The sequence below is a fragment of the Chiloscyllium plagiosum genome, unplaced genomic scaffold (assembly GCF_037043375.1).
Source record: "Chiloscyllium plagiosum isolate Xiang-an unplaced genomic scaffold, Cpla_swu_hap1 HiC_scaffold_23, whole genome shotgun sequence".
Lineage (NCBI taxonomy): Eukaryota > Metazoa > Chordata > Chondrichthyes > Orectolobiformes > Hemiscylliidae > Chiloscyllium > Chiloscyllium plagiosum.
This window is the reverse complement of record NW_028270161.1, coordinates 56507098-56525622: the sequence shown is the minus strand read 5'-3', so window position 1 is coordinate 56525622 and position 18525 is coordinate 56507098. Positions and strand designations below refer to the sequence as shown.

The following is an 18525-nucleotide window of genomic DNA, read 5'->3' as shown; positions in this document are numbered from 1 at the left end:
CAGCATTTTGCTTTTGGTATTTGGAGTTTGAAAGAAAGATCTTGGTCTGTAAGAATCTTTGTTGACAGTCCGAGAGTAAATCTACATAGCTGTAGTAAATATTGCCCCAAATAAGTAGTGACTGAATTGTAAATCTTTGAAAACACAGGTGCTGAATATTATTTGTAATGTCAAAGTTATACAGTGTTATCCGAAATCTGCAAACCAATACTAATGTAAGAGAGAGGATTTAACCAGATGTCAGAATTTTTTAAAAATTCTGCTTTTGATGAAGGGGCGAGGTGACAAGATTGGTTCCCCAACAGATGCTCCTTCTTAGATACTCCATTGTAATTTTGAGGTTGTGGGTTCAAACCCCACACCCAAGGTTTGGGAATGATGGTTAGCTTGCTCCACCCATGCAGCGCTGAGGTGTCAGTGGAGAGCTGTGTTTTAGAGATGAGGTCCAAATGAGGCCTCGTTGGTTCGACAGAAACGATTCGATAATGGCGTTTTGTGGAAGGGCAGGCTCCCAAATGTTTGGCCGATCTCTCTATGCACATCACCATTACACAGATGGTGCCAATAAATGATCCCATTATTGTGAGCAAAATGGCTGCCGTGTTTCCTACATTCCAACAATAGCTCCACTCCAAAACTAACTTCCTTTGGCTCCAAGGCATTTTGGAACATCCTGAGGTTGTGATAGGCAGGATGTAAATTCCAGATTTTTTAAAAATAGAATTGAAAATAGTGTGCGATGTCAGACTGTTGGCCAATCTCTGTCCCCCCTGCCTTTCTATTGGGCATTAGCATTTGTTATCCCCGCTGCTTGAATCAAGGGATGTTGACAAACTTGACCAATTCACCTGAAGTTTGAATCCACTGTGTTTTGGTTTGCCCTTCCATTTATTGAACTCCCGTCATCCCCTTTTGGCTGTTGTCTCTTGAGTTCACTTGCCTCCTTGATTTGAGGTTAACTGTCATGAACTGTCTGTTTTGATGAAGGTTTGCAACACTACAACAGACAGGAAACATGCTGATACTGCGTTGGAGAAATACATGACAGACACAGTAATGAGTATCATCAGTGGCTTCTTCAGCTCTCCATTCTCTGATAACAGCACCAGTCTACAAGTAAGTCATCTTTGTGATAACCTGTCTCCTGAATTATATAACTTGCTGAATTATGTATTCATAGTGTCATACAGCATAGAAACAGAGTCTTCAGTCCAACCAGTCCATGCCAATCATAATCCCAAACTAAACTAGTCCCATTTGCCTGCACTGGCCCATACCCCTCCAAACATTTCTCATTCATGTAGTTGTCTAAATGTCTTTTAAACATTGTAAGTGTACCTACATCCACTACTTCAACTGAACCACACTCTGTGGGGAAAAGAAATTGCCCGTCATGCCTGTTTAAAATCTTTCTCCTCTCACCTTAAAAATATTGAAATCCCTATTCCTACACAAAAGAGACTTGCTATTCACCTTATTGATCCCTCTCATGATTTTACAAACCTCTATGAGACCACCCTTCAAACACCTCCACTCCAGAGAAGAAAGTTCCAGCTTTTCCAGTCATTGTCAACCTTTCATCCCTGGCAATATCCTGGTAAATCTCTTCTGAACCCTCTCTGACTTCCTGTACCTTTGCAATAACAGGGTGACCAAAACTGGACATGATAGTCCAGAAGTGGCCTCACCAACCTCCCATACAAGCTCAACATAGCATCCCAATTCCTATAGTTAAAGGTCTGAGCGATGAACGGAAGCATGCTAAATGCCACCTTTGCCTGGTGCTAAGAATTAATTAGTTAAAAATGAACCATTCCTCAGCACATGGGGCTGTCCAAAGACCATCTGGTGAGCGTTGTTACATTTCTGAAATTCCCTTTTCCTAAGGGTTCATGTTTGCAATTTAAGGGTGAATAATTATTTCCAGATAGATGGTGGGAAGTTTAACTGTGGACCATGTTTGTATGTGCAAGTGTGCTTTATTCTTTTCAGTATGTGGTTAGTAGAGCATACAGTATCTGGGTTTAATCAACACGGGCACAGAATACAAAAATAAGGAAGTTATGGCAGATCGTTATAAAGATCTGGGTTAGCCTCCGTTGTCCAGTCTGGAAAGATGTGAGGACAATAGCGGATCCAGGAAAGGATCATGAAAATGCTTCCAGGGATGAGGACCTTCAGCTAGGTGTATAAATGGGGAGTGTTCGCCTTGGGAAACAAAGTTTGAGAGGACATTTGATTGAGATGCTGAAAACCACAAAGAGTTTGAACAGAGAGAGGGAAGAAACTGTTGAGAACCAGATGATAGCAATAGGTGGAGACTGGCAAAACAGAGCACAACCACACTTTTACCAGCGAGGGGATAGGATTGGGTTATACTGCCTGAGAATGCGGTGGAAACAGACTCAGATAGGGCTTTCAGAAGGAATTGGATAATAGCGGGAAGAGGAAAGAAATTGCAGCATCTTGGGGAATTGGTGGGGGAAATGGGATTAGGTACATTCTCTTACAGTGGGCTGAACAGCCTCTTCCAGTGTTGTAACGACTGCACCGATAGCCAGAGAAGGCAAATTCAAATCCAGCCCCTGCTGGTTTTGTGAATTTCAATTTCACTAAAAATCTGAAAATGATAAACTCTCTCAAGGTGAAAGTGATTGTGAAACTACCAGATTATATGAAGCACCCAAGTCAAACCAACTGGCTGATTTGGTGCTTTGAGGAAGGGAATCTGCTGTCATTACCCCGGTCCGTGGTAGGTTGACCCACAATGCCATTAGGGAGGGAATTCCAGGATTTTGAACAAATTTTGCCTGGATTATCATTTCAAAAAGCTTCCCCACAGCAGAGGTTAAATTGATGAGCTTGTACTTGTTTGGCTCAATCCTTTTCTGAACTAGGGTGTAATATTTACAATTCTCCAGTGCTCTGGTCCCACGTGTGTATCGGAGGAGGATTGGAAGACAGTGCCTCTGCAGTTTACCCTCAGTATCATTGGATGCTGCCAGCCTGACTCCAGTTCTCAACTTTAAACACAACAAGCCTTTGTAATGTCTCACTGTAAGAAATCATTAATTCCTGCTGCCTCTCCCCTGCCACCTTTTTCATGATGACTTTGGGCAACATCAACTTTCCTGCCTAAGACAAAAGTCCTCCATTAACTACCCAATTGACCCCATTTCTCCTTAAATCACTCTTCTATTATAATCATTATTATAACCTTACCCTTCCATGAGTGTTTGCCTGTTCCAGGTGTGAGTAAAATCAAACTGCTAAAGCTCTTCAGATGGTCTATTCACATCAAATGTTGTGACATCTCCCAATGTTGGCACAGTGGGCTGAATGGCCACCAATCTTTTTGCCCTCTTCAAAAGTGCAACATAATTTGACTGCTTCATGTACAAATGGCGAATGTTTTTATCGCTGTGTGTGATTAGACCTAGAGACTAGCAACTGATTTGAAACTTTTGGTTAAACAAGTTCAGTCTCGAGGCCGAAGGTGTTAAAATCTATGAGGCGTTGAATCCAAAGGCTGTGAAAAAGGTTTTGCTGTTTGAAGATTTATGCCGTTTATCGTCTCAGTATAACTTGGTACATTACAAAATACTTGGATGGTGTCGGGTATCCTGCTGTTAATGTCGAGCCCATGTCACCAGAACCGTCTGGTCTGTTTGAGTGGGCGAATTGGATCCTTTCTGCTCAAGGCTTGGCATTGTCAATCAACAGAGATTGCAAATGCTGTCTTTCAAATCATTAAAAGTATTGTGAGAAGATCTGAGCCACAGTCAAATCAAGAGCCCAGTTTAGTTCTTGTTCGCAATTGCACCTCAAATCAAGCTTAGCTCACTCTCTACCTCGATAGTACAAGCTGCTCATGAACTGTTTGGCCGGGGGAATACATCTGATATTATTCAGGGAGAGAAATGGTGGCATATAATGGTCTTTCACATTTCCTCATGTCTGCAGACACACCAGCCAATATTTATTCAACTGCTACAGTCTGCCTTTCGAATTTACAACTGCACTTGGCCAAATCCATCGCAGAAGTCTTCAGTGGAGTCTTGTATTAAGACCTTGGCTGAAGTTGGTAAGTTTGCATCTTGCTCAATATTGCTTGTTTGTTTTTGCAATCTATCAGATTTGACAGGGAGTTCCTTTCAGGTGCAGGTTTTGGAATGGATCCACTGGGAGAGGCACTGGGGCTGGGGTGTGCTTGCATGGTACATGAAAACACTTGACCATTATCTTGCAGAGTTGAGTAAGATCCAGCCAGCTGATGTAATAGATGAAAGTCTTCTCTGTCTGATGCTTTCCTGGAGAGGACCAGGAGAGTATTTCAGCCGAATGCTTGGATGGCATGGAGCCAGAATACATCATAATCCCTCAAACTTGCGCTGGACTACAACCCCTACATGAGGAGAACATGGGGTGGGTGGTTTAGGCAATTCGTCAAAGTCACTGTTAGTATTAAAATGCAAAGTGGGATGTTGGGTGGTCAGGTTGATGGATAATGTCACAACAGAGTGGGACGTGTCTTATCACGTGCAGCTATATCAGGAAGGTGCGATCTTCATGATGAACTGTTCCCATTCCTCTCATTTAACCCTCAGACTTATCCATCTTGATTTACTTAGAGCCCTGCAGCGTGATAATGGATTTTTCGGTCTAACCAGTCCATGCCAACCATAATCGTAAACTAAACTAGTCCCACCTACCTGCGCTGGGCACGTATCCCTCAAAACATTTCTTATTCATGTACTTATCCAAATGTCTTTTAAACATAACTGTACCTGCATCCACAACTTCCTCTGGAAATATATTCCACACATGAACCACTATGTGTAAAAAAAAAATTAGTCACCCCTCATGTCTTTTTAAAATCTTCTCACCTTAAAAATATATCCCCATGTCTTCAAATCCCCCAGCCTAGAAAAGGCACCAGTCATTTAGCTTATCTATACCCTTCATGATTTTATAAGCCTCAATGAGGTCATCCCTCAACCTCCTACACTCCTGTGAAAAAAGTCCCAGTCTATCCAGCCTCTCCTTTTAATTCAAACCCTGCAGTCCTGTAACATCCTGGTAAATCTCTTCTGAACTCTCTCCAGTTTAAGAATGTCCTTCCTGTAACAGGGTGACCAGAACTGGACACAGTACTGCGGCAGAGGCCTCACTAACATCCTGTACAGCCTCAACATCACGTCCCAACTCTCTTACTCCAAGGTCTGAGTAATAAAGGCAAGTGTGCTAAATGCCGCCTTAACCACTGTGTTGACATGTGAGGCAACTTTCAAAGAACTATGTACCTGAACCCTTAAGTCTCTGGTCTACAACATGACCTGAGGCCCTGCTTTTAATTGTATACGTCCTGCCCTTGTATGTTTTGCGTGAATGCAATGCCTCACATTTATTCAACTCCATCTGCCACTCCTCAGATCATTGACCCAATTGATCAAGATCTTTTGATCATCTTGGATAGCCGCCTTCACTGTCCACTTGCTGAAAACATTTATCGTTAAACGTTAGGGAGCAAGAACCTGCCTTTCTTTAGTCTCTTTCACAACCTGGAAACGATCTTCCGAGCTAGTGAGTCCGAACCCCCTCAAACTGTAGGACATAACCCCCTGTGGAGTCAGTAGCTGAGATAGTGAGGGTGAGACTCTGAGGCAGCAATGGCTAATGTGGAGCCCTAATTGAGTCTTAACAACTGTTGAACCCCTGTAAACCCTCCCTTTCTTTTGCAATGGTGTCTGGCTTGACGAGTCCCAATTTAAGGTTTGCTTCTTGCTTTTAAAAAGAGAAAAAGGGAATGTTCTGTACCCAGTGCTTCTCACTAAGAAGATCTTTGACAAAATTCCAAACCAAAACCTGAGCTCACGGCAGGGAAGAATTCAGGAATGCTTCAAATGGAGCACTTTGATATCACGTTTCAAAACCCAAAGGAACTGAGAATGCTGGAAATCAGAAACAAAAAGAGACATTGCTGGAAAATCCTCAGCAGGTCTGGCAGCATCTATGGAGAGAAAGCAGAGTTGACGTTTCTGATGAAGGGTCACTGGACCCGAAACGTCAATTCTGCTTTCTCTCCACAGATGCTGCCAGACTTGATGTCTCCCAGCAATTTTTCTACTTTGACACAGTCCCCGTTGCAATTCAGGGAGACGTGGCTCCCACGGACGTGAGTGGAGGAGATGATTGGGTAATTCTGCTAGTGATTGGGCAAAAATCATCAGGCAGGACACCAGGGGAAACTCCCTCGCTCTTTTCAAGATCTTCTGTTTCTGCCATCTCGACCGAAGGAATGTACAGTATACCCTCAGTGATGCACTGGAGAGTCAGCTTTGAGATTATATTTGTCCAGTGGGGCAGCACAGTGGCTCAGCAGTTAGCACTGCTGCCCCACAGCGGCAGGGACCCAGGTTCAATTCCACCCTCGGGCTGCCCCACAGCGGCAGGGACCCAGGTTCAACTCCACCCTCTGGCTGCCCCACAGCAGCAGGGACCCAGGTTCAACTCCACCCTCGGGCTGCCCCACAGCGGCAGGGACCCAGGTTCAACTCCACCCTCGGGCTGCCCCACAGCGGCAGGGACCCAGGTTCAACTCCACCCTCTGGCTGCCCCACAGCAGCAGGGACCCAGGTTCAACTCCACCCTCGGGCTGCCCCACAGCGGCAGGGACCCAGGTTCAATTCCACCCTCGGGCTGCCCCACAGCAGCAGGGACCCAGGTTCAATTCCACCCTCGGGTGACTGTCTGTGTGGAATTCGATTGTTCTCCCCGTGACTGCCTGCATTTCCTCTGGGTGCTCCAGTTTCCTCCCGGAGGCATGCAGGTTAGGTGGATTGGCCGTGCTAGCTTGCCCATAGTTTTCAGGGATGTGAAGGTTAGGTGCATTAGTCAGGGGTAAATGTAGAGTAATAGGGTAGGGGAGTGGGTCTGGGTGGGTTACTCTTCGGAGGGTCGGTGTTGATGTGTTGGGCCGAAGGGCCTGTTTCCACACTGTAGGGATTATGATTCTATTCTCTGTGTCTCGAATGGGGATTGAAGCTCCTCCGGAGGTGAGTGCTCTCCCATTGCGTCCTGTGATGAAAGTGATCCCTTTTGGTTTCTCCTCGCAGCCAAGAGCCGAGCGATAGCAATTCCTGTCGACCTGGACAGCCAAGTGAACACCCTCTTTATGAAGACCCACTCCAACATGGTACAGAAGGCTGCGATTGGCTGGCGAATGTCTGCCCGCAGTGCGCCACGCTATAAAGACCCAATCGGTGGATCACCCTTGGACTACAGGAATATTATAGAGAAGTTGCAGGTAAAAGCCAGTGTGAGAGGGTCTGAAAGGGTTAACATGTCCCAAGCCCCGCACCCCCAACAATGATTGATTGATTGTTTTATGGAGTTGGAAGGAGAACGGTTTAGGATCTCGAAGGAGTAAGACCAGCCATCCAGCTCCCTCTTCACAACGTCTGTCATGTTCAGGTAACTTACCTCTGGCGACTGTCCGTATGGAATTTGAATATTCTCCGCGTCTGTGTGAGTTTCCTCCGGGTGCTCCAGTTTTCTCCCAGAGACGTGCAGTATAGGTAGATAGGCCGTGCTGAATTGCCTATGGTGTTCACGGGATGTGTAGGTTAGGTGCATTGGTCAGGGGTGAATGTAGGATAATAGGGATGGGGAAAGGGTCTGGGTGGGATACTCTTCAGAGGGTCGGTGTGGACTTGTTGGGCCAAATGGCCTGTTTCCACAGTGTATGGGATTCTGTTCTGTTCTGTTCTGTTCTATGATGACCACCATCAAGCAATAGGCTGCATCTAGTTTAAGATGTGAGTGTCTTCTCATGAGATCGCCAATTGTTTTCCCTCTATCGACTCTGCCAAGCAGGCCTTTGTAGCTACTAAACAGGAAAGAGGGGAGGTGGGAGTAGCTCCAGCTGATTACAACACACTGAGGCTTCACCTTACAACAAAACCCATCTCTCTGAACTGAGAACAGGTTGAAGGTTTAGAGATTATACATCGATACATTCAAGTGGGAATTGGATTTTTGAGAAAGTTCATTTTCAGATGAGGGCATGAATGATTTGGTCCAGCATTTGTTTCCTTTATCCCGAGGTTGCCCCTTGAGAAGGTGGTGGTGAGCTGCCTCATTGAACTTCTGCAGGTTGACGTGCTGTAGGTTCATCCACAATGCCGCTGGGGAGGGGTTTCCAGGATTTTGGAACAGCGATATATTTCCACATTAGGGTGGTGAGTGGCCTGGAGAGGAGCTTGCAGGTGGTGGTGTTCCCATGTGTCTGCTGCCCTTGTGCTTCAAGGTGGTAGAAGGCACAGTCAAAAACCTCAACAGAGACTTAGCTAATGGCTGAAGCACATTGCGTAGTCGGGTCTTGAAATCAGGCCAAAAATATTTGCAAGACTATGGAGAAAGAGGAGGACTAATTGGATATCTCTTTCAAAGGTCAAGTACAGACAGGATGGTATGAATGGCCTTTTTAAAGCTGTGTGATTTTAAGGGCTATATTTGAAGCATTGTAACAGAAGGATATGCCTTTGATCAGCAATATGCTCACTTATGATGCAAGCCATCAGGATTCTGCATTGGAGAATTGATCCAGAAACTTAATTCTATTTATCAATGAGTTTCATTGATAACCGTTAACCACGAGCACTGTCAAGATTCACTGCAATAGCTCTTTAATACATTCAGATTGCTCAGTCGCCTGATGTTTTGCTGCATTTGTTTTCAGGATATAGTGTCCACCCTTGAGCAACAATTCCAGCCCATGGTGCACGCTGAGTTCTCATTGCTGGTTGACGTCCTCCATAGCCCAGAGCTGCTTTTCCCAGATGGAAGTGACGCTCAGTTGAGATGTGAAAGTGGAGCCTTCATGAGCAAGTAGGTCATAGGCCAAGAGCTGGTGTGTGTGGTGACAGAACAGTGAGGATCTGTCTGAGTTGTGTAGAAATGGGTTCCAGCATTGTCATAGAGTCATACAGCACGGAAACGGACCCTTCAGTCCAACTCGTCCATGCTGGTTAGATTTCTCAAACTAAACTAAACTAATCCTATTTGCCTGTTTCTGGCCCATATCCCGCTAAACCTTTCCTATCAGTGTACCTGACAAATGTCTTTTAAATGTAACTGGATCTGCATCCACACCTCATCTGGCAGCTCATTTCAGACACGCATCACCCTCTGCGTGAAAATGTTGCCCCCCCCCCCCTCAGTCTCTTTATAAATCTTTCCCCTCTCATTTTAAACATATAAGCCCTCTATTTTTGGACTCCCATACCCTGGAGAAAAAAAAACTTTGCTATTCCTCTTATCCATGCCCCTCATGATTTTATAAACCCCTGTAAGGTCACCCCTCAGCCTCCCACATTCCAGGGAGAAAAATCCCAACCTATTCAACCTCTCCCTGTATCTCAAACCCGCCAATCCCAGCAACATCCTTGTACATCTTTTCTGCACCCTTTCTAATTTAATAATATCCTTCTTGTAGCAGGGCGCCCGGAACTGTACACAGAACTCCAACAGTAGCCTCACCAATGTTTTATGCAACCTCAACATGCTGTCCTTCCCTCCACTGTTGGTGGCCATGCCTTTAGCCATCGGGGATGTATGCTCTGGAATTCCATTTCCAAACCGCTCCACTCCTTTCAAACACAACTTCAAACCTACCCACTTTAAGCAAACAACTTGTCAATGTCTCCACTTAACACAGTGTTGATTTCTGTCTGGCTGCCCTCCGAGATCTTTTTACCATGTTAAAGGTTCTATATCAACATCAGTTGTTGTTGTTGTTGCCCCCCCCCCCGGCTCTGTTTCAAACTGCATTCTGACCGTGCCATCGATCAGACCTTCGCTTAACTCCGAGATGTTGAAGCAGTGAAGGTGAAGAGACAGTAAGGACTCAGTTTGTGGTTAAGTCTCGCATGTTTCTCTTTGACTGTGAGGCCTTTGGTTGATCCTATTTATTTGCTTTTGCAGTAGAATACCTGGTTTTAAGCCAACGTACCTGCATCCCAAACTCTAATGAACTGCAGCCAGCCCAATCCTATTTGCAAAAGTTAAACGTCCCTAACATCAAATGGGAACTAGACCCAGGACGAGTAACAAGTCATGAGAAGCTTCTCCTCACTAAGGGTAGAGGAGCTCTCTGCTCCAAAGGCTGTGGGTGCTGGGGACAATTTGCCTGCCCCTTGTGATTGACTCACTACAATGTGGAAACAGTCCCTTCGGCCCAACAAATCCACACTGACCCTCCAAAGAGTAACCCACCCAGACCCATTTCCCTCTGACTAATGCACCTAACACTACGGGCAATGTACCATGGCCAATTCACCTGACCTGCACATCTTTGGACTGTGGGAGGAAACCGGCGCACCTGGAGGAAACCCACGCAGACACTGGGAGAACGTGCAAACTCTGCCCAGACAGTCGCCCGAGGCTGGAATCGAACCTGGGTCCCTGGCGATGTGAGGCAGCAGTGCTAACCTCTGAGCCACCGTGCCTCCCACATGTAGCAGAAGATGGTTATGATCTCCGAATTCCTGTTGATTTGCTGTGAAACAGTCAATGGATTGCCATAAGGATCTTAAAACTGACTCCACTAACCCAACTAATGCTGATCTCTGAGTTCAGATGGTAATCTACTTGACATTCACTTGAATGGTGAGCACAATTACCTCGAGTGCTTCGGCTGATGGCATTGTCAGTTTGGGAACTAATATACAGCTCTCACACAGCCCAGACTCCTGTCTCAGTTTTCATGTTAGGTTGATCATGAATGTCTACCCTGATCAGTTTAATTTTAGCACGGAGGTGACTGTGAGGTAAAGGAGTGTTCCATTTCAGTGGGATTTAGTATTGAAACTGGAGGGCAGTTAATCTTTGTTGAGTTGAGCAGCCCATGCTGTGTCAGTTCAGAAGAAGTTTTAGAGAACTTTAATTGGAATATTGTGTACAGTCCTGGTCACCACACTATCAGAAGGATGTGGATGCTTTGGAGAGGGTACAGAGAACATTTACCAGGGTGTTGCCTGGTATTGGAGGGGGGTGAGGGGGATTGTTTAGCTATGAAGAAAGGTTGAATAGAGGTTTATTTTCACTGGAATGCAGGAGGTTGAGGGGTGACCTAACAGAAGTTTGAGATTGTGAATGGCATGGATAGAGTGGAAAGTATGAAGCTTTATCCCAGGATGGAGGAGTGTGGCGGGGTTGGGGGTGGGGTCAAGTACTCGGGGACACAGGTTCAGGGTGGAAGGGGGAAAGTTTAAAAGAGATGTGCGAGGCAATTTTTTTTCAAGCAAAGGGTGGTGAGTGCCTGGAATGTGTTGCCAGCGGAGGTGGAGGAAGCAGACACTACAGCAGTATTCTAGAAGCACCTGAACAAATACATGAATAGGAAGGGAATAGAGGAATACGGATCCTGTAATGGAAGGGCAAAATGTGATGGCACAGGCTTTGAGAAGTGCCTGTTTCTGTGCTGTACTGCTGTTGGTTCTAGTGCATGAAAGAGTCTCAGTCTGTCCCTGAATGTTGCTGAAACAAAACTGGTATCGCTCCAGGCTTGGTCCCCCTCCCATTATATTAGAAGTCACATGACACCAGGTTAGAATCCAATGGGTTTATTTGAAATCACAGGTTTTTGGAGCGCTGCTCCTTCATCAGGTGACGAAGGGGCAGTGCTCCGAAAGCTCGTGATTTCAAATAAACCTGTTGGACTATAACCTGGTGTCGTGTGAATTCTGACTTTGTCCATCCCCCAGTCCAACACTGGCACCTCCACTTCATGGCTCCCATCATGTTGAAGGAGAGACATGGAACAAGTTGACCACTCCCCCATAACTTGGCCTGAAAAAGCCACCATTGACGAGGAGTCCAACATCAGATCAGCTCAACCTTCCCCAGACTCTACAGCAGCGAATGTCTGACAGCAAAGACCTCTGCAGGTCACAACAATGCTGGTGTACGGAGCAGATGTTGTTAGCCAGCTGTTGTACTGCAGGAAGACAGAGACAATGCAAGACCAACACTGAAGATAAATTCCACCTGCAATGCCTCCAGGTTCAATGGGTGGACCATTGAACAAGCACTAATGTACTTCTGAAAGCCTGCTCATATTAAAGTTGTTGTGTAAAGTTGACTCCTCTTCTGTACAACTTAACTTTAGTTTGGTGCAAAGTCAGAGAGTCATACAGCACGGAAACAGACCCTTCAGTCCAACCAATCCACGCTGACCATAATCCCAAACTAAACTAGTCCCACTTGCCTGAACTTGGTCCATATCCCTACAAACATTTCTCATTCATGTACTTATTCAAAAGTCTTTAAATGTTGTAACTGTAACCACATCCTCCACTTCACCTGAGCGTCCATTCCGCACACAAACTGTTCTCTGTGTAAAAACAAAAATTGCTTCATGTCTCTTTTTAAATCGTTCTCCACTCACCTTAAAAATGTGCCCCTGAGTCTTAGAACCCCCACCCCAGGACAAGACATCTGCTATTCACCTTATCCATACCCCCCATGATTTTATAAACATTTATAAAGTCAACCCTCAGCCTCCTATGCTCCAGTGAAAAAAGTCCCAGTCTATCCAGCCTCTCCTTATAACCTAAACCCTCCGTTCCCAGTAACACCCTGGTAAATTATTTCTGCCTCCTCTCTGGTAATCAGCCATGATCTAATTGAATGACCGATCAGACGTGAGGGACAGAGTGGCCAACTGACATTTTCATGTTGAGTCATTGATAAATCATCTTCAGAGAACTTCACCTGGGACACTGTTTGCTGCAACAGCATAAACAACAACATTGTGCATTTTTGTAGATCCTTTAATGCAGTAACATGTCCCAAGGTACATTATCAGTTAAAATTTACTATCCTGCAGTTCCTTCCTCAGTAATGCACTCTAGCGTTTCCCCTCAGCTCACTGGCCTCCAGTTTCCTGCTTTCTGATCCACTCCCTTTTTGAATACAGGCGTCAGATTGGTGGTTTCCCAATCCAGTGGGGCCGTCCAGGAATCCAGTGGGTTCTGAAGTATTTTGACCAATGCCACCACTAACTCTGCAGCCACTTGCTTTCGAACGTTTGTATGCCTATCATCAGATATTGGCCACGCTGTCTGCCTTCAGTCCGCAATATGTTTGTCAATTTCATTTTTTAAAAAATCTCATTAAATTCTAACGTCTATGTAAATTCACTGGAGGCTTTTTCTTGATAGGATATAGTGATATTTGTGATATATAGTGAAATCTGCTCTCCAGTGATTCAATAATTTGAAGCAAAAACAAAAATTGCTGAAGAGACTCCGGTCAGGCAACACTAGCGGAGAGAAATGAGAGTTAATGTTTCGGGTCCGGTGACCCGTCTTCAGAAGGGATCCAAAAATGCCAACTCTGCTTTCTCTCTACAAAAGCTGCCAGATCTGCTGAATTTCTTCAGCAATTTCTGCTTTTGTTTCGGATTTCCACCACCCATGGTTCTTTATTTCAATTATTTGAAATATTTCTTTCAATAATTTACAGCAACCTTTATGTATTTCATAAAGCATATGGAGTGTAGTAAGTGACCTGACATAATATTGTAGATCACCAAAAAAAAAACAATATTAGCATGAGTTTTTAGCACGTCACGCTGCTTGTGTGTCAGAGATTTCACAGAGCAATACTGACAGTGTGTTGACCTAATCACAGATTGATTAATCATTCCAAAAAGCTGATGGATAAAGAGGAGAAACTCTGCATTAAAATTCTTCAAACGCTGAGAGAAATGCTCAATCGAAAGGATGACTTTGGAGAAAAGGTGAGTTAATATTATCTTATTTTGTCTGGAGGCCCTGTTAATGTAGCAGTGCGACTCTAAATGACTAGTGGTCCTGGTTTGTTATGGTTACTAGTTTTATTTGAAGCTATTGGAATTACATTTTCCAAACATAAATGCAGGGCACCCTGACCCCTCATTGATGACAGATACCAAAGGATTGTTCCAACAAAGCTACTTCCCTGCTGTTATTAGACTTCTCAGTGGATCTCCCAAATTTCAAATCTGATCTTATCCTATCCTGGTCTCAACTCCACTCTCCCACCAAAAGGGACAACTCTCAATACAGGTAACTGCCCCCATCACTCCTCCCATTATCATTCCAACTCCACCTCATCCAATTTAACCTGTTGGTCTTGATCGTAAGAACATAAGAAATGGGAGCAGGAGTAGGCCATTTGACCCATCGAACCTGCTCTGCCATTCAGTATGATCATGGCTGATGTTTCTCATGGACTCAGCTCCATTTACCCACCCACTCACCATAACCCTTAATTCCTTTTCTGTTCAACAATTTATTTATCTTTCCCTTAAAAGCATTCAGCTAGGAAGAAGAATGGACTTAGGAGAGCTAGAAGGGGCATGAGAAAGCCTTGGTGGGTAGGATTAAGGAAAACCCCAAGGCGTTCCACACTTTTATGTGAGGAACCAGCAGATGGCTAGAGTGAGGGTAGGGTCGATCAGAGATCATGGAAGGAACTTGCCCCTGAGTCGGAGATAGTAGGGGAGATCCTTAATAAATACTTTACTTCGGTATTCACTGGTGAGAGAGACCTCATTGTTTATGAGGACAGCGTGAAATGGGCTGATATGCTCGAACAGGTTGACATTAAGAAGGAGGATGTGCTGGAAGTTTTGAAAAACACGAGGATAGATAAATCTCCTGGGCCAGACGGGATATATCATAGGTTACTACACAAAGTGAGATAAGAGATTGTTGTGCCTTTGGTGATGATCTTTGCGTCCTCACTGTCCACTGGAGTAGTGCCAGATGATTGGAGGGTGGTAAATGGTATTCCCTTGTCTAAAAAAGGGAATAGGGATAACCCTGGGAATTACAGACCAGTCAGTCTTACATTGGTGGTGGGCAAATTATTGGCGAGGATTCTGAGAGACAGGATTTATGATTATTTGGAAAAGCATAGTTTGATTAGAGACAGTCAGCATGGCTTTGTGAGGGGCAGATCATGCCTTATAAGCCTTATTGAATTCTTTGAGGATGTGACAAAACACATTGATGGCAGAGCAGTGAATGGTGTACATGGATTTTAAGTAAGGTTTCACATGGTTGGCTCATTCAGAAAGTAAGCAGGCATGGGATACAGGGTAATTTGGCTGTCTGGATACAGAATTGACTGGCCTACAGAAGACAGAGGGTGGTAGTAGATAGAAAGTATTCAGCCTGGAGCTCGATGACCTGTGGTTTTCCACAGGGATCTGTTCTGGGACCTGTGCTCTTTGTGATTTTTATAAATGACTTGGATGAGGAAGTGGAAGGGTGGGTTAATAAGTTGTTTCCAATGACACAAAGGTTGGTGGAGTTGTGGATAGTGTGGAGGGCTGTTGTAGGTTGCAACGAGACATTGACCGTATGCAGAGCTGGGCTGAGGAGTGGCAGATGGAGTGTCCAGTGATTCGTTTTGGAAGGTCGAATTTGATTGCAGATTAGAGGGTTAAAGGCAGGATTCTTGGCAGTGTGGAGGAACAGAGAGATCTTAGGATCCATGTCCATAGATCCTTCAAAGTTGCCACCCAAGTCGATAGGTTGTTAAGAAAGCATTTGGTGTGTCGGCTTTCGTTAGTAGGGGAATTGAGTTTAAGAACCGCGAGGTTATGCTGCAGCTCTATAATGTCCTGGTTAGACCACACTTGGAATATTGTGTTCAGTTCTGGTCACCTCATTATAGGAAGGATGTGGAAGCTTTAGAGATGTTGCAGAGGAGATTTACCAGGATGCTGAAGGGCATGTCTTATGAAGAAAGGTTGAGGGAGATAGGGCATTTCTCATTGGAGTGAAGAAGGATGAGAGGTGACTTGATAGAGGTATACAAGATGATGAGAGACATAGGTAGAGTGGATAGCCAGAGACTTTTTCCCAGGGCGGAAATGACTATCATGAGGGGGGAAAAATTTTAAAGTTATTGGAGGAAGGTTTCGGCGAGATGCCAGAAGTGTGTTCTTTACACAGAGGAGTGGTGGGTGTGTGGAATGCACTGCCAGCGGTGGTGGTAGAGTCAGATACATTAGAGACATTTAAGTGACTCTTGGATTGGCACATGGATGATAGTAAAACAAAGGGTATGTAGGTTAGTTTGATCTTGGATTAGGATAAAAGGTCAACAAAACATCCAGGGCCGAAGGGCCTGTACTGTGCTGTACTGTTCTATGTTCCATGAGGTAGCCTCAGATGCTTCACTGAACGAGAATTCCACGGATTCACAACCCTTTGGGTGAAAAAGTTTCTCCTCAACTCAGTCCTAAATCTGCTCCTCCTTATTTTGTGTTTCTGCCTCCTAGTTCCAACTTCACCCACCAGTGGAAACAACCTCCCTGCTTCTATCTTATCTATTCCCTTCATATGTTTCTATATATGTCTATAAGGTCCCCCTCATTCAGCTAAATTCCAATGACTATCATCCCAGTCTACTCAGTCTCTCCTCACAAGCCAACCCTCTCAACTACAAAATCAACCTAGGGAACCCCCTCTGCACCCCCCACCCCCCCACCCCCCACCCCCCAAGTGCCAGTACATCCTTTCTCAAGTAAGGAGACCAAAACTGTACACAGTACTCCAGGTGTGGCCTCACCAACACCTTATACAGCTGCAGCATAATCTCCCTATTTTGAAACTCCATCCCTCTAACAATGAAGGACAATATTCCATTTGCCTTCTTAATGGTGCTCTTGCATTTGTATATAACATTTAATGATGTGCAAAGGGGACAAATAAAGAGGAATGGGCAAGTGGGAGAAGAAAACATAGTTGCAACGCCATGTTTTGAAAGTTGTCATGTTTTGAAAGAGATAGATAAAGGTCGCTGTGTGGATGGAATGAAGGGAGGAGGGTGAGTTCCCTAAGAAGCTAGAGGGTAGTATACCATGTGCATAGGATGGAGTGGGATCCCTGCAGTTTAATCATAGAACAGCTGACTGATCTGACCCACAATTCTCCCTCTGCCAACTTGTCAAATTCTCCCTTTATCATAATGATGTTTGTGGAATCGCACAATGCAAAATTCGGCTGGTAGATTTGCTTGCCTTAGAGCAACACTTGAAACAAATACTTCATCAGGACTTTAGAATGTGCTGATAAATGCAAAAAAAAATTGAATCACTCCATTTCATTATAACTCCTAGTTTTGTGGCCATCTTGCTTTTTTTACAGTTGTAATTTTACCATTTCAATAAACCTTTACCTGGCTATAGGGAAAAACGAATGCAAATCTTTCTGTTACAGTAATTCAGCAAGTATTTCAGCAAGAATGAGTTTTGACAGCTATTTCCGTCTGTGTATTTTGCTTGTCTCGATCCATAATAAACTACACAGCAGCTGCTCAGGTGCAGTGTGGCACAGAGCAGTTGCTTAGAAAATGCATTTCATTTGAACTGAGCCCCAAGCTGTCTAAATTGGGCGCACGGATATGGAATTTGTCCAAGAAATTGGCCAGCCGTGGCAAAATTGATTTCAGAACATAAACAGGCTACAGAATGAATAAAGTTGAGATCAACTCAGTGTTGATGGCAATTTTATTGACCACTTTTAACCAGCAAAGTGAGGAAAGGAACTTAATGTAAAATAAAGAATGCACGATGTGTCAGTATTACCCAGCAAGCCTCCAGCCCATGTGCCAAATTACTGTAAAGTGAATGTTGCCCAATATATATCCCTTGGGCTTATTTTTGGCACTGAGTGCCAGTTTTGATTGCTGTGTTCTCGAGAGAGAGAGAGAGAGAGACCAGCCTGGTGTTTGATTTCCCTATGGTTGCACGCGCATACAGGAACTGTAATCTAATGAGGACTCCCCAGTGAAGCTCATCCACCTCCCACTCATTATTCAGCCTGTTTTAGAATTCACCGCCAGTTCCTGCCTTTGCTTTTTAAAAGGGGTTCTCGGCTTTTGAAGTCTCCAGTTGCATGCGGTAATTTTAACTCTTGACCACCGAGTGAAGCACGAGCTTCCCATGACTGTCCCTTCCCAACTCTGATGAAAGCTTCATAGAATATACGTCGTGGACACAGGCCATTCAGCCCAACCCGTTTATGCTGACCCTCCTCCCATTCTATTCTATCATACCCCACCGTTACGGCTCTAGAGTTGACTGCCCGATGACACCTTTTATTTTTGAGCAGGGTCTACCTGAAACTGGCCAAGCCATCAACGAACGTGAAGTGTAAAGGCGCAATCCCATGACTATTTGAGCTAGCATAAAAGAACATCCCTCGAACCAGCCGTAATCCCAATTTGGATGGGTCCACATTGCAAATGTCCCTCCTGATTGTGAAGGTCTTTACCGCTGTTGCCTGAAGTAAATTATTGGATTTCTGTGAAGAATTGTTTACATTCAAATGCCAAGGAATTCCAACACCATTCTTACCCTCATAAACTGCAGCTTCTTTAAATCCAGGGAACAAATTCCTGAATGCTGCCTTCCAGATATAGTGGACTGCAGTTTTGATAAAATAATTAAAATCGCATTAAAAT

The 18525-nt window shown here is 44.6% G+C and overlaps 1 protein-coding gene across 1 annotated transcript in view; it reads left to right on the top strand.

Moving 5' to 3' along the window:
* itpr2 (inositol 1,4,5-trisphosphate receptor, type 2) overlaps window positions 1-18525 on the top strand; it is a 136119-nt gene that overhangs the window by 18452 nt on the left and 99142 nt on the right. Inside the window, exons 7-11 of the mRNA XM_087999698.1 lie at window positions 988-1116; window positions 3964-4084; window positions 7116-7306; window positions 8741-8889; window positions 13696-13804. Coding sequence (XP_087855824.1) covers window positions 988-1116; window positions 3964-4084; window positions 7116-7306; window positions 8741-8889; window positions 13696-13804 — 699 coding nt within the window. The remainder of the gene's footprint in view (window positions 1-987; window positions 1117-3963; window positions 4085-7115; window positions 7307-8740; window positions 8890-13695; window positions 13805-18525) is intronic.